This window comes from Molossus molossus, unplaced genomic scaffold (genome assembly GCF_014108415.1).
Source record: "Molossus molossus isolate mMolMol1 unplaced genomic scaffold, mMolMol1.p scaffold_m16_p_1, whole genome shotgun sequence".
NCBI lineage: Eukaryota > Metazoa > Chordata > Mammalia > Chiroptera > Molossidae > Molossus > Molossus molossus.
Window position 1 is genome coordinate 85,126,279 of NW_023425344.1, and position 16,119 is coordinate 85,142,397.

The 16,119-nt window shown below is 41.1% G+C and overlaps 1 protein-coding gene across 4 annotated transcripts in view; it reads right to left on the bottom strand.

Annotated features, from left to right (window-relative positions):
• The window catches only part of PAPSS1 (3'-phosphoadenosine 5'-phosphosulfate synthase 1), a 104,615-nt gene extending 89,645 nt beyond the window's left edge, over nucleotides 1-14,970 (bottom strand). The window contains exons 1-3 of one of the 4 annotated variants that reach the window (XM_036267164.1): nucleotides 14,856-14,959; nucleotides 14,444-14,633; nucleotides 3,634-3,748 (exon numbers count right to left, since the gene is read on the bottom strand). In XM_036267164.1, coding sequence (XP_036123057.1) covers nucleotides 3,634-3,745 — 112 coding nt within the window. In that variant the 5' untranslated portion in view covers nucleotides 3,746-3,748; nucleotides 14,444-14,633; nucleotides 14,856-14,959. Of the gene's footprint in view, nucleotides 1-3,633; nucleotides 3,749-9,236; nucleotides 9,360-11,059; nucleotides 11,377-14,443; nucleotides 14,634-14,855 lie in introns of those variants that run through there. The other 3 variants (XM_036267156.1, XM_036267170.1, XM_036267148.1) reach the window with 3 other exon arrangements.
• Between the last annotated feature and the right edge of the window lie 1,149 nt (nucleotides 14,971-16,119).

Below are 16,119 nucleotides of genomic sequence, written 5' to 3' on the forward strand. Positions count from 1 at the left end.
AGATATTTACTTTATCTTCTTGTTACCACTATTCTAAAGTTGAATCCAACTTTAAAATTAAGTTATATGCCCAAATTACTTCTGATAAGAGAAGAAAAAGAAAAGACAAAAGAAGTGAAATATTATTAAGTTATCTCTATATCCCAGGATCATCACCTCTCACAGATAAAAGTATCTGGGAATCCAACTGATAATATAACTAACCTTGAAAGAATATCCTAATTTCAATTCACTTCCTCTACCAACGATGTTGATTCACTGAACAATGAGAAGGAAAGGAGAAGGCAAGAACACTTATACTTGCAACCTTGGTGAAATGTGTTTAAGTGCAGAATTCATAACTAAGGTAGCTATGCGGCAAGAGATAGAATATTGAAGTCTATTGTACTGATGCTCTTGAAAGAAGTCATGGTAGTATGGAAAGCTAACTGAAAAAAAAAATAGAAAAGAGGATATGTTGAGAGGATCAATACAGGCTAACTGCTTTATACATTAAAAACTTATATGAGTATAGCAGATTACATTTCCCGAATATGGTCACAACAGACATTTCCCATCCTACAAGCTCGTCTACACTGTGACACTGCTACTGTCACATCAAGAGGGAGAGCCTGCTCCTGTCCTGACTCTGGACTGGCCTTAAGACTCATCTGTGGCCAAAAGAATGTAATGAAACAATGAGATATCATTTCACAACTGTCACAATGGCTATTTTAACTAAATAAACTTAAATGAACAAACAAAAAAGACTCATAGATACAGAGAACAAACTGATAGCTGCTAGAGGGTTGGGAGGTGTGGGAAGGGCAAAAAGGTGAAGGGTATTAGGAGGAACAAACTTATAATTATAACAAAAATAAGTCAAGGGTATGCAAAGTACAGCCTAGAAAATACAGTAAATAATTACAGTAATTTTGTACAGTCACAGATGGTTACTAGAATTCTCGTGATCACTTCGTAGTATATAAATGTCAAATCTATGTTGTATACCTGAAACTAATATAATATTGTATATCAATTACACTTTCATTAAAAAGAGTTTACATTCCAGAATTTTGAAAATGACAATGTGTGACTTCCAAGGCTGGATCAGAAAAGGCTAAGTAGCTTCTCCTTGGATGCTTAATTTGGGAGAAGCCAGCTATTGAGTACCCTGAGTTCACAAGTAGGTATTCCAGTCAGTTGCCTCAATCAGCTTAAACTCCAGCTGAGAAGCATCACCAACTGACTCATCACACGCACCCAACCCAGTCCAGCCATGAGATGACAGCAGCCCACACAAGCATAACCTCAGTCAAGCAAGACTTAACTGAAAACTGCTTGTCTGAATTCTTTACCCATAAAACCACGAGTAAATTAAAATGGTTGTTTTACACCACTGAGTTTTGGGTACTTTGTTAGACAGCAATAATGCTGAAATAAAGAGATGGAGGTTGGAGATGAATGAGTTATTCTGGTTTTTGTTGTTCTTTTTAACTATCAGTTCAGCAACAAGTATCAAAAACAAAAACAAAATGAAACCTGAACATCTAAACTTGTTATACAACAAAGACAACCTAAATTACAGTGAAAGTGTCTGTTTATATGCACATGTATTTAAATATTTTTTACGTATATATTTAACTTGAAACAAAATAAGAATTGACACTTCTGAAAACTGAATTATTGACACAGAAATATTTCATTGGGATGATTACAGTGAACATGGACAAAAATGCAAAGAAATTAAAGCAGTTATAGAAAAACAATAGATAAAAGAAAATAGACAACCCAAAACTAAGGTATAGTATACCTGAAGAAGAAAAACCAACTATACTGGGTTGAATAGAGTCCTACCAAAATTCATGTCCACGTGGAACCTCAGAATGTGACCCTATTTGTGGAAACAGAGTCTTTGTGGATATAATAATTAGTTAAATTAAAATGAAGTCATACGGGATTAGGGTGGACCCTAAACCTAATAATCAGTGCCCTTATAAGGCAGCTACATAAAGACATAGAGAGAAGAAGGTGTTGCAAAGACAGGTAGAGATAAAAACAGTGCATCTAGATCCCTCTCTCTCTCTCTCTCTCTCTGACTCTCATACCCGCACCTTTCTCCCTCTCCTTCCCCCGGGCCTTTTTTCTTTGCTGTCCCTCTCCTAACCTCCAAGGGCCTTCCTTTTACCTCTGTAACTTGTTTCCTGAGCCCACACAGCCCAGCTGGCTCACCTCTTCTATGGCTCATGTATTCTACCTCTGTTACGTTCTAAATAAACTTTCGCTTATAAAAAATAAAATAAAATAATCATCTGTTCGCCAAGGAACTCCAAGGATTTCCAGCAACTTTCATAAGCTAGGCAGCATAGAACAGATTCTCCCTCAGAGTGTACAGAAGGAACTAACCCTGTTGACACCCTGACCTCAGGCTTTCAGCCTCCAGAACTACGAGAGGATAAATTTCTGTTGTGTGAAGCCATCCACTTTATAGTGATTTGCTTCAACAGTCCTGGGATACTATTAAACCAACCAATGTAAAAACACAAAAGAAGAAAATTTATCTGAAATAAAATCTAAGAAAAAACAAACCATACTCCAAGAGAACTGCATACAAACCATCCAATACCCTGAGAGATCCCAGTTAAGCTAACGAATTGCAAGAAAAGAAAGAAATCTTGACCTCCATTTCCAACATCATCAAAAAAAAAAAAAATCAATGAAGGCTATAGAAGATTTAACAACATAATAAGCCTGATCTGATGAACATATTACACACATCAGAAAATGTATGTTCTTTACACATTTATGAAAACTGAACACATACAGGACCAAAAAGCAAGTACCAAAAAATCTGATCAACAGTATTTATAACCATCATTAGTGGTAAAATAAATGGAATATACCATGTTCCAGAAAAGGAGTACCTAATATCCTATATTCTAAAGATCAATTTTCAACCAAATTGAGCTTACATATAATGTAATCTCAAACTAAATCCCAACAGGGTTTAGGGTGAATTGCTTAAACTGATTAAAAATTTATACAGGCCCTGGCTGGTTTGGCTCAGCAATTAGAGTGTCCGCCTGCGGTCCACAGAGACCCGGGTTTGGTTCCCGTTGAGGGCACGTACCTTGGCTGCAGTTTGTCCCCGGCCCTGGTTTGGTCGTGCGGGGGGCGGCCAATCGATGTGTCCCTTTCATGTCGATGTTTCTCTCTCTCTCTCTTCCTCTCTCTCCCTCCCGCTCTATCTGAATAAAAAATGGAAAAATATCCTCGGATGAGGATAAAAAAAAAAAAAAAAAAATTTATACAATAATGCAAAGAGACAAAAAATAAGGTAAGCCTTGACTGGGTAGCTCGTTAGCTTTTTGAAGGCAGAATCCAGGAGTTATTTGCATGCAAAAGTCTATAGAATGTAATGTAGTTATCAACTAGAAGGCAGTTTTATGATGCATCCCTTTATATTAATAATTATATAAAGAACAAAAACAATTACCAAAAGGAAATAAATTATTAAGTAATGTTGTCGGTTACATGTTATGACACCCTAGATACAAGAACCAAGTTCAAAATTTAAATCTGCTTATTCCTGGGTTCAAGGCTGTTTATAACACTGCTTTTGAAATAAGTTGCTTTATCTCTCTTTGACTGTACCTGTTAGCCAAACTGTGCAACCACGAAAGCCACCTCTGGTCCCTACCACCTGACCTCTCTTGTTCCTGCTGACATGATGAGCTTGATAGGTGACATTAGTTGCTCTCTGCATCCCCTGAAAAAAAAAGGGGGGGGAGGGGAAATTTTGTTCATTTGGATCTTTTTAAAGGTAAACACATATTCCTTGCACACATATAGTCACTACCCTATTTAACATGCGAAAAGCAAGGAAAAAGATGAAAACTAAGAGTTAGCTTTTTTCCTTTGGAGTACCTGGCAGTGTTTATTGCTTTACATTCACAATTAATTAATCCTTATAGACACTCAAGGACACAGAAACTCTTACTACTGTGATTTTACAGATGAAGATGTTAAACCTGAGATAAGCTGAAATAACTTGCCCAAGCTCCCATATTAGTAAGTACTAGACTACAGAGCCCAGATATTTTATTAGGTTTATTTAATTAATTTACTTTTCTAATTACAGTTGAAATACAATATTGTATTGGTCTCAGGTATATAACATAGTGATTGGACATTTGAGTACCTTGCAAAGTGACCACTCAGATGGACCCATCTGACACCATACATGGTTGTTGCAACATTGTTGACTGTATTCCGTGTGGTGCTTTGCATCCCTGTGGCTAATTTTATACCTGGAAATGTGTACTTCTTGGTCCCTTTCACCATTTTCACCCATCTCCCCAACACCCTCCCACCTGGCAACAATCAATTTGTTCTCTTTACTTATGGGTTTGTTTCTGTTTTGATTGGGGTTTTTTTGTTTGTTTTGGAATTTGTCTTTCTCTGTCTGGCTGATTTCACTTAGCATGATACCCTCTAGGTCCATCTGTGTTGTCACAAATGGTGGGATTTCATTCTTTTTTTGTGGCCGAGTGGTGTTCTATTGTGTGTATGTACCACATCTTCCTTGCCACTCATCTATTGATGGACATTTGGGTTGCTTCCATATCTTGGCTATTGTGGATGATGCTGCAATGAACCTAGTAGAGCATATATCTTTCAGAATTGGTGTTCTGGACTTCTTCAGGTGGATACCCATAGGTGGAATTATTGGGTCACATAGTAGTTCTATTTTTTTTTTTTTTATCCTCACCCGAGGACATTTTTCCATTTTTTGTTCAGACAGAGTGGGAGGGAGAGAGAGACAGAGAGAGAGAAAAACATCAACGTGAAAGGGACACATCAAGTGGCTGCCACCCACACAACCCAACCAGGGCCGGGGACAAACTGCAACCAAGGTATGTGCCCTGAGCGGGAACCGAACCCGGGTCTCTCTGGACGGCAGGCCGACACTCTAACTGCTGAGCCAAACCGGCCAGGGCTCTACTTTTAATTTTATGGGAAATCTCAATGCTGTCTTCCATGGTGGCAACACCAGATGGCATTCCCACTGGCAGTTCATGGAGGTTCCCTTTTCTCCACATCCTCACCAACACTTGTTAGTTGATTTGTCAATGGCGGCCGTTTTGGCAGGTGTGGGGTGGTATCTTTGTGGTTTTCATTTGTGTTTCTCTAATGATAGGTGATGTTGAGCATTTTTTTCGTATGTCTGTTGGCCATCTCTGCACTCTCTTTGGCAGGGTGTCTATTCAGGTCCTCTGCCCATTTTTTTACCAGATTATTTGGAGGTTTTGGGGTATTAAGTCGTATGAGTGCATATTTTAGATATGGACCCCCTTATCAGATGTATCATGGGTGGGTGTCTTCTCCCAGTGGGTTGTCTTTTCATTTTGTTGATGGTTTCCTTTGCTATGTAAAATGTTTTCATTTGATGTGGTACCATTTGTTTTTGGTTTTTTTTTCTTTCTTTTGTTTCCCTTCCTGAGGGAATACTGCTGGGAAGAATGCCAGAGAGTTTGCTGCCTATGTTTTCTCCTAGCAGTTTTAAGGGTTTAGGTCTTACATTTGGGTCTTTGATCCATTTGGGGTTTGCTTTTGTGTGTGGTGTGGAAAGGCTGGTCCTTGTTTCATTTCTTTGCATGTTGTCCAGTTTTCCCAACACAGTTTATAATTTACTGAGGAGGCTGTCTTTGCCCCATTGTAAAACAGAGAGAGAGAGAGAGAGAAAGATTTAGGACTTTTGATGACCCCTGCAGGAAGCACCTTCCAGAGGGACCATTAAGCACAAAGTGAAAAAGTGACTAGGGAGTCTAGAATGACAGTGGGCAACCTGAAGGACTCATGCGAAGTCAACAATCATAAATTTAAAGCAAGACCAGTCACTGTGACTGTGTTTTCTGCAGTCACAGATTGAGACATGGAATAGTCAGAGACGAACCCACCCAGGGCTGTGGTTTGGCCCAAGGGTCTTCAAAATGGGGAACAAACACCCTTGTAGATATGTAAGCATGGACTTTGTAAAGGAATGTATTTACATCCAGCTCTTCAAATACCAGAGGCGATCTAAGGTTCAGGATCGCTTTCCACACCTCTCCATCTACAGTACCTCCCGTGTTCAGGAGAAAGACATCTCCGCCCATCTGAGTCTTACTATCACTCACAACCCTCAAGTGGAAAATTCTCTGAGACCAAAGGCACAGCTGGACAATTCTTTTAATAGGCACACCACAAAAGCTGCCCCCATTAATCATCTCATTAACAGATGTATTTTTAATAAAATCACGCATTATATGTTCAATAATCACTTATGAAAATTATCATATGGGTCTCCTGACCCACCTCTTCCCAGTGAGCTGATGAAGCAAACATAACTGTCCAGCTCTGCATTTCCAGTATCTTAAACAAAAACAAGTTCCAAACACAGACATCTGCATCCCTAGGAAGCAGAGGCACCTCCTCTGCTTTCTCTCCCAGCCAGGCTGCCCAAGGAGGAGTGGAGTCTGAAGAAGGGAAAGAGGGGAAGCAACACTTGCACAATGGGTTTCACTGGGTGATTTTGTTCGGGGATTTTTTTTCTAAGTTACTTTGCTTTGGGGAAAGTAGAAACATGTATCTGATGAATTTGTGTTCATTTTAGCCCTATAATATCTGTTCTGCTTTTCTTAGCAAACTGAGTAGAATATATAAAAATTATCTGACAAGCTATCATCTACTGAGAATATGGCTGAGAGAAAATATAGATAAGGAGAGATCTTTTGTTTTAATCACTAGAAAAGAATGCTCCTACATTTTAAAAAATCCTGGCAGTAAAAAAGTCTAGGTAGCCCTGGCCAGTTTGGCTCAGTGGTTAGTGTTGGCCAGAGTTATGGGTTCAATTCCAGTCAAGGGCATGTACCTGAGTTGCGGTTCATCCCCACCCCTGGTCGAGGTCAACCAATCAATGTGTCCCTCTCATCCTCTCATGTCAATGTTTCTCTCTCTCTCTCTCTCTCTCTCTCCCTTCCTCCAACTCTATCTGAAGATAAATATAAAAATATCCTTGGGTGAGAATTTAAAAAAAAGTCTGGATAAAAGGAGGTTTACTATTTACATTTGATATTTTTCATTCAAAAAAAAAACTTAAAAAAAACAATGTGGCACATTCTCCTCCCTCCCAGTTTTTTCAGAGTAAATAAACAAGCACTTTCTAAAACTATTAGAACTGAAAGGTGGTAGGAATAATGCCTGAACTTCATAAAGCACCTAAAGGCCATCTCTATATGTAATCTTCTCACTCCCCTTCCCCTTTCTTCTCCTTTTCCACCCATTCCAGACAAATCCTTCCTATCATTCTATCAGAAAAATATAATATGACTCACTAAGGACCAAGAGGGAGTTAAGTCAGTAGTTCCTTCTGACTCTACATTCCTAGTCTCAGTCTTCAATGGCTCAGGTACGTTATAGACCCCGTAACGTTTACTACCCATTGTCATTTGTTATTCATAGACCGATTTATACTTTTAAGTGTCTTTTTGTTCATATATATTTTTACTTGCTTGGGGAGACAGGTCAAGCACTCTGAGTGATAATCCCTAAAAGTTAGATACAAGGAATTTTTTTTTTTCTTTATTGATTTTGAGAGAGAGAGGAAGAGAGAGGGAGAGAGAGATAAAAACATCAATGAGAGAGAACATCAATTGGCTGCCTCCTGCATTCCTCCCACTGGAAATTGGCCCACAACCTGGGCATGTGCCCTGACCGGGAATTGAACCGGTGACCTCTCAGTGCATGGGTCAATGCTCAACCACTGAGTCACACCGGCTGGGCACAAGACATTTACTTTAAAGTACAATTTGTTGTCTCTGTATAATGTGCAATGGATGACTAACATTCCAAAATCTTACATCTAGCAGAACTGGACAATTCGCTGTAAAAGAATTCAAGACTAAATGACTATCAGTCCTGTTGCTAGGCTGCAGTCACATGGCCTCTGATATTCATACTTTTCTACACATTCTACAAACTCTAGCCTCATTACCCACACAACTGGCCTTGTGCTCCTTTTTGACAAATCTTAATTTCCACATGAGCTGTTTTATTTTTATCCACTTCCCTATGGGGCAAATTAAGTTTTCCTACAGTGTGATTTAGAGAATTTCATGCTTTGTGACTTTATTATGATTTTATAAAGAACTGCATTTTTAAATGAAATGTGTAAAGGCACAGAGCATGCACCAAATACCAAGCGTAATTCCAGATTTTCACTTCTATTTCCCATCCCACAATCTACCTTAAACTGACTGCTAAACAGTGCCTCCCTTCAAAGAGAACCCCTGAAATGGTAACAGGCACATTACTTTTATGTCCCAAGACATAATTTGGATAAAACTGAAGAGACAGTAATGTACAATGAGAGGAAACCCTTAGTTCACAGTTATCAATAACTGAAATTAGTCTTTTGAACGATAACAAGCCAAACAGTACAAGATCATACATTCCTGGAGGCTGAGAAAACAACTTAAGAAGGCTGCCCTTAAACCTTGTGCCCACAATTCATGAGTAGCCAATACTGACTGCATGACAGGAAGCAAATTTCAGGCCCTATCCCAAACCTCCTGAATCGGAACTAAGTTACCAGAATGCTTACCTGACCCCCATCACACTTTGCATATATATTTTGGCTCCACAACTCTTCTGTTTTATTTTTTTTATACACTTTCATTGATTTTTTAGAGAAAGAGAAAGGGGAAGAGCTAGAAAACATTGATGTGAGAGAGAAACATCAATAGGCTACCTCCTGCAGCCCCCTACTGGGGATGGAGCCTGCAACCTGGGCATGCGCCCTGACGGGGAATGGAACTGGGACCTCTCAGTCCATGGGGCAACGACACTCCATCCACTGAGCCACACCAACTGGGCACAACTATTCTGTTTTTTGGGGGTTTTTTATCCTCACCCGAGAATATTTTTACATTTATCTTCAATAAAGCGGGACAGAGAAAGGGAAAAAGTGAGAGAAAGAGAAACATCGATGTGAGAGAGACACATAGATTGGTTGCCACCCGCATGACCCCAACCAGGGCGGGGGTCGAACCGCATCGGAGGTACATGCCCTTGGCCGGAATCAAACCTGGGACTCTTTGGTCCGTGGGCCAACACTCTAACCGCTGAGCCAAGTTGGCCAGGGCACAACTATTCTGTTTTAAAGATTAAAGAACATTTAAATATTAACTTAATAGATTTTTTTTAAACATCAATACCTTCAATTGAATGGCCTCTGGACAACTTCCAGGTGGAGAGCCCAGACCTAAAAGATTCCTGTAAGTCAGAAATGAGTCTGGAATACCCATTCATTCATTCAGTACTGCTGACTGATCCCTTCTAAATACTGGGGATAAAAGAGAGCAAAACATTACAGATAAATCATTACAGTGTGACAGACCTTTGCCTCGACCACGGTGATAGCAGGGCAGTCCCCACACACATGAAGGGAGTTCAGAGGCTGGGCAGCCAAAAACAAATTAGCATCTACCTCAAAGGTTGAAATTAACTATTACAACCATGAGTGTACAAAAAACACTGTACAGAAATAATCACAGGAGCATTATTTGTAATAACCAAAGAGTAGAAACAACCAAAATTAATTAACAAAAGATGGATATCAAAAATATACATTCCACATAGTGGAATACATAAAGGGATGAAATACTGATACATGCTTCAATGTCCATTAACCTTGAAAACATTATGTTAAGGGAAGAAGACATACACAAAAGGCCACATACAGTATGATTCCATTTATAGGAGTCTAAAATAAGGAAATACAAAGACACAAAGTGTATAACTGGTTGTCAGGGGCTGGAGGGTTAGAAGCAGGAAAATAGGGAATGAATAATGAATATATAGGGTTTCTGTTGGGGGTGATGAAAATGTTCTCAAATTATATACTGGTGATGGTTGTACAACTCTGTGAATATACAAAAACACACCGAATTGTACACTTAACATGAAAGAGAGATACAGGGGAAGAGATGCAAACATCAGAAAAACTAGAAAGAATAACAGAAAGCAACCTTGCCCTGGCCAGTTTGGCCTAGCGGTTAGAGAGTCAGCCCTTGCACCAAAAAGTCATGGGTTCAATTCCAGTCAAGGGCACAAACTTGAGTTGCAGTTCGGTCACCAGCCCTGGTCAGGGTCATGCAGGAGGCAATCAATCAATGTGCCTCTCTCACATCGATGTTTCTCTCTGTCTCTCTCTCTCTGTCTCTCTCTCTCTCTCTCTTTGTGTGTGTGTGTGTCTCTCTCTCTTTTTGTGTGTGTGTGTGTGTGTGTCTCTCTCTCTGTCTCTCTCTCTCTACCTCTCCTCCTTCCTCTCCCTCCCTCCTTCCCTCTCACTCTATCTGAAGATAAATGGGAAAATATCCTTAGGTGAGGATTTAAAAAAAAGAGAAAGCAACCTGAATTCATCTAAAGTTAGAAAATGGACTTTATAAAATGGTGTCTAATATTTCCACTATTTTTACTCACTTAAAACTTATTTGGTAAAGAACTGCGTCCTTTGGGAAAGGATATTTCACTAAAATGATTACCACTTAAGTAAATATCAAAAAGAAATATTATTCTCTTCGTCTGAACTAATTACTTAATAATATGTTTTTAAAACAATTCAGGGTTGGAGCTCTGTTGTTGGTGTGCTATGGGTAATGGATCTATCTCAGAGCACGAGATAACATCCAGACTAGAAAAGAAACTTCTATCATCAGTTGGATTGCATTTTAAATTACAACTTCAGATACATATAACTTTTCCCCCTTTTTCTAAGTCAAAGCTAAGAATAGAATAGGATTTCTCAACTTCAGAAATAACAACTTTCTGGCCCAGATAATCTGCTGTTGAAGCTATCCTGGGCACTGTAGGATATTTAGCAATATCCCTGGCCTCTACCCACTAGATGCCATAAGCACACCATACACACACCACACACACACACACACACACACACACACACACACACACATAACTGTAACAACCAAAACTATCTCCAGATTCTGCAAAATGCCCCCTGGTGGTGGCAAAATTTTACCTGGTTGAGAACCACTGCAGTAGAGAACTACTCCTCAAAATTCAATGTAACAGAGCCAGGATGGGGAAGTTTATTTCACATTTCAAATTTGGAGAAGCAACTGTGCTAAGGGGAAGCTAACAGTGATGGGTACCCTGCCAGAAGCCAGGGCTCAGAATTGCCTAAAATTGTGATGTAAGCCACTATCTCTTGAATTTTCCTTGCCCTGGAAAGAAAGTAAAAATAAAAACATGAATACAAAAATACATAGATAAGTAGAAAAAAATGTTGGCATCCATCCCAAAGTGATTATCTAGACCTGCCTTGTCCAATAGAATGTCATTCTGAAGTGCTGAAGATGTTCTATTGTGCTGTCCAAAACAATGGCCACTAGTTACATGAAATGTGGCACTTGACATGTGGCTAGTGAAACTAAGGAACATAATTTTTAATTTTATTTAATTTTAACTAAATATAAGTTGCCACAGGAAGCTAGTAACTATCAGATTAAACAATGCAAATCTAAACCTTGCTATCATTCTTCTTATTACTGTTGTTAGTCAACATTAAGAGTACGATCTTGGTAAAAGTCCAGCTTTTCCTCTTTGGGCAATAATTCCAGCAACATCTCCCTGGCTTCTAGGGTAGGAAGATCAATAACTGCCCCCGACAACAACCAGGCCAATGCTCCAAAGAATGAATACACTGGCCTCTTGCTTGGCCTTTAATATGTTGTGTTCCATTTCTGCATTTTTGTCTCATTTTTGTACCACCTCAGTCTTCCCCAAAATCCAAAAGGGCAGCTGGCCTTCTAGGAAAAGCATCTAACAGTATAAGGGGAAAATGTTCAGAAAAGGTAGAACCGGTAAAAGGGAAAAATATCTCATTCGTTTGCTTGCTTTCTAAACTCTCTCCCAGGTAGAATGTAATATCCATTAGAGCAGAACCCTTTTCTGCTTTTTTACCACTGCATCCCCAACACATGGAACAAAGGCATGTCCCAGGCATGCTTCAAATCTATTACAGACATACCTCAGAGATATCCCAGGTTTGGTTCCAAACCACCACAGTAAAGCTAGTCACAGAAATTTTTGGTTTTCCAGTGCACCAAAATGATGTTTTTCACTATACTGCAGTCTATTTAGTGTGCAATAGCATTATGTCTTAAAAAAAAAAAAAAGTACAGCCCTCGCAGGTTTGGCTCAGCAGTTAGAGCATCGGCCTGTGGTCCAGAGAGACCCGGGTTCGGTTCCCACTAAGGGCATGTACCTCGGTTGCAGTTTGTCTCCGGCCCTGGTTGGGTCATGCGGGTGGTAGCCAATCGATGTGTCCCTTTCAGGTCGATGTTTCTCTCTCTCTTCCTCTCTCTCCTTCCTGCTCTATCTGAACAAAAAATGGAAAAATGTCCTCAGGTGAGGATAAAAACAAACAAAAAAAAGTGTATACCTTTATTTCAAAATACATTATTGCTAAAAATGTTAACAATCAACTGAGCCTTCAGTGAAGTGATAATCTTCTCTACTACAGGAGGGTCTTACCTCAGTGTTGATGAAAACAGTATCTGTGAAGTGCAATAAAATGAGGTATGCCTGTAATTCATTTAAACCTCACAATAACCCTGTCTGTTTGCAGAGCTTCTACATCTGGAAAAATGTCTAATTTCTCCAGCAACTGGTTTTCCTGGAACACTAGTTTTATCATGTAATGGGAATATTAAAGACGTATGGGTTCTTCACAGGGAAACATGGTGGGTGTTCCCTTTTGGAGCAGAAAAGACAAGGCCCAGAAAATTTTAAATTCTAGCCTCATCAAAAATCTTCTACAGAATCAAGTCTTAATCTGGAGACAAACATTAACAACTGCATAACCTAACCCCACCCTATCAAATTTTATCTCCACTCCTCAACAAAAACTTCCAGAGTAGTTAAACTTTTAGTCTTGGAATAAAAAATAATAGTAATACTTCTTATTCCCAGCCCTAGTCACACAGCTCCCCTATACCTCAGATATTTAAGCACATTTCTCTTCCATAAACCCTCCCCAAAACACCCAGGCTAAATTAATCTTGCCTCTAAATTGCAAATAATAATAATAATAATAACATATCTTACACTACTTGCTGTGGACTTTATAACAAACTTATCACCTGGCATAGTCATTTGCAACCCCAATCAGGTCATGACCAACCAGAATGCAAACACTGAGTGCTCATTTTTCATATTTTCTATGTCTGCCACAGGTCTCTACAAAGAAGATGCACTTCTTTGGCAAATGAAATAGTAAATAAATTAGCAACAAATGGTGTAACTAAAATTACCTTTAAATACCTTAATTGAGTTCCTTATTTCCCTAACCAAGAAATACTCAAGGTAACAGAAGCAATGTCATAAGTTTCATGGCAGTGGCTTCAATGTACTTTCAAATTCAGTATCTTCTATACTCTTCAAAATAACCCTGTGAAGTACACACTATATTATACCCTTCTTGAGTCAGCTGAGGCTTAAAGACATAAAGTTATTTTCTTTATGATCACAAACTAGTAAATGGCAAAGCTGGTACCAGAGACCAGGCTAGAAGTCCAGAGCTCTTTCCAATGTTCTAACTCACCTTCCCTTAAAACCTAAGGCAAAGGCCCTGGTTACTCTGGCTCAACGGTAGAGCATTGCCTGCGGACCCAAGAGTCGCGGGATCAATTCTGGTCAAGGGAACGTACCTCGGATGAGGTTCGGTAGGGCTCTGGTCCGGGTCATTAGGGAGGCAACCAGTCTATGGGGCTCTATCACGTCGATGTCTCTCTCTCTCTTCCACTCTATCTGGAAGATAAATGGAAAAAAGTATCCTCGGGTGAGGATTAAAAAATAAATACAACTAAGGAGAAGGTAATAACTAGAAGGAGAAAGGAATCCTGTGAGAATCCTTGGCAACAATAGATGTGGTAAATGAATGGCTGCAAATGAACATTTGCCTGAAAAGGTATTTTTTTCCCTTGGCTCATTTAAACCTCATGATTTTGTTGTACTATGAAATAAAAATGTCCACCTAAACGTAAAACCAGCGCCTTTCCAGGTTGCCAAATTGAACACCACCTACCCACCCTACCCAGAAGGGCACTGACGATTTTAAATGTCTCATCTAAGAATAAGGAAGGAAGCCACCTAAATGAGGGCACATCAAAGCAAACTGGCTGTCGTTGCTAAACGTTATAAACCATTAGTCTTCCCACACCTTACTGTCTCCAGGAATCGAGTCTTAAAAACTCCATGTTATGCGTTAGACATTCCAATTTAACACCGAGCCACAAAGAACCTCAGTTCAGTGAATTCTCAACTCATGAATGGCTACATTGTTGGGCACTCTATTCACAATGAGGCTCAGACATGGAAAGACTTGGAAATGGACCCAAACCTGGACTGACTGCGCTAGCAGAGCCAAGAAAAACCAGCAACACGCCGAAGACGTCCGCCTGCGCCTCCTCTGCAGACCTTCACGCCACTCCAGGGGATGCAGGCAGCTGCCCCGTCGGGGGTGCAGGTTTCAACAGCTGCCAGCTCTCTCCGCAAAGACTTTAATTCGAAGTCTCATCTGAGCCGAGAAACTGGGGAAGAGGGCGTTCTTCCCATTGAGGGTGGGTCGGACCGCACGGACTACCCATCCTCAGACCCCCGCCGCGCCACTCCGCCCAGTACCACCCACCACCCCAGCTGGTAGGCGCCGCGGCCTCCCGCACCCATCCCTGGCGTTCTAGGGAGAATGCAAAAGAGGCGGAAGGGAGGCAGCGGCTCCGGAACTAGCCGCATCCTCCTCTGCCCCAACTCACCCAGTTCTGCACGTTGTTGCTCAGTTTGACTTTCTTGCACAGGCTCCCGGGTACCTCCATGGCTGCAGAGAGCGCGCGAGTACCGGGTTCTCAGAACCTGGAGGCCAACAGGAGAAGGGCGGGCCGGCGGGGGCGGGGCCGGCGGGAGGCGGGGTCTCCTCGCGCCGGCGCCGGCGCGCGCCGACGTACGTTCGTACACGCGACTCTGACTGCAGGCGTGTCTGCCGCGCTCCTCGAATAGGTCCGGGGCAGAGGTATGGGAGGCGGGGCGAAGCGAAAGGCGAGAACTGAGGGATGATTGAGGGCGGGATTGGCGCGCCCACGTCGCTCCTCTCTCTTAATTCTGAGGAAGGGACAGCGCCTGGGAAAATCGTCGTGGAACGCCCAGGCGTCTCCGGGTGGGCCGCCTTGCGCTGCGCCTGCGCGGAGGCTGGGCCGCGGTCCGGGCCTCGGCCTCCCCCGGAAAGAATGGCTACTGGCTGCTGGTACCAGTGCTCGTTGGACGAAGACATTGACGCGGAATGCTGCCCTTCTGGCTGTTCCTCCATAAACCCAGCCTCCAGTCTCGTGTTCACCCAATCTGTGCCTTTGTTAGCCCAGCCACATTTAAAAAGGGATTTTCCAGACTTGCAAAAAGGAGGGATGGATCCGCCGAATTTATCTTCCACAAGTTCCTCTTCACTTTCAAGTTCTGCTCAACGCATAATTTTTACAAAGCCAATGCCCCATCTGTGGACATCAATAATATCTCGACTGGATTTAGTGGTTATTTGCAAAGTGCCTCCTTCTCCATGATAATGGAGAAAATATAATGGAATAAGCATTGCTAAGAGAGTCACTTAAAACGGAGCTATTAAGGAAATAGGGCTTATGGACATCTTGTGCCTAGGCTCTCAGAGCTGCTGTTAAGTCACTACCTGTTGCTACACTGCTTAAGGGGGAGCCATAAACATCCTGGAACAGCTGCTACATGGAAATGTATGGACTTTGCTTCCTTCTTTGTAGTTTTTCCCTCCCTTATTTGTATAGTGTAACTAACCCATCCCTATTAACTATCCTTCATTTGCATGGAAGAATTACACTGTGGTTTTTGTTTTTATAAACCCTGCCTTTCTTTGTTCTCTCCGGAACAGTTTGGGTTGCTACCTGAATCTGAGTCTTTCCGATTGCAATCCTTTTGCTCCAATAAATACCTTTTCTTTATTACAGCCTCAACTTTGTCTTTGGAAACCTCTCTTCACATTGGGAGATTTCCGTCTAGTAC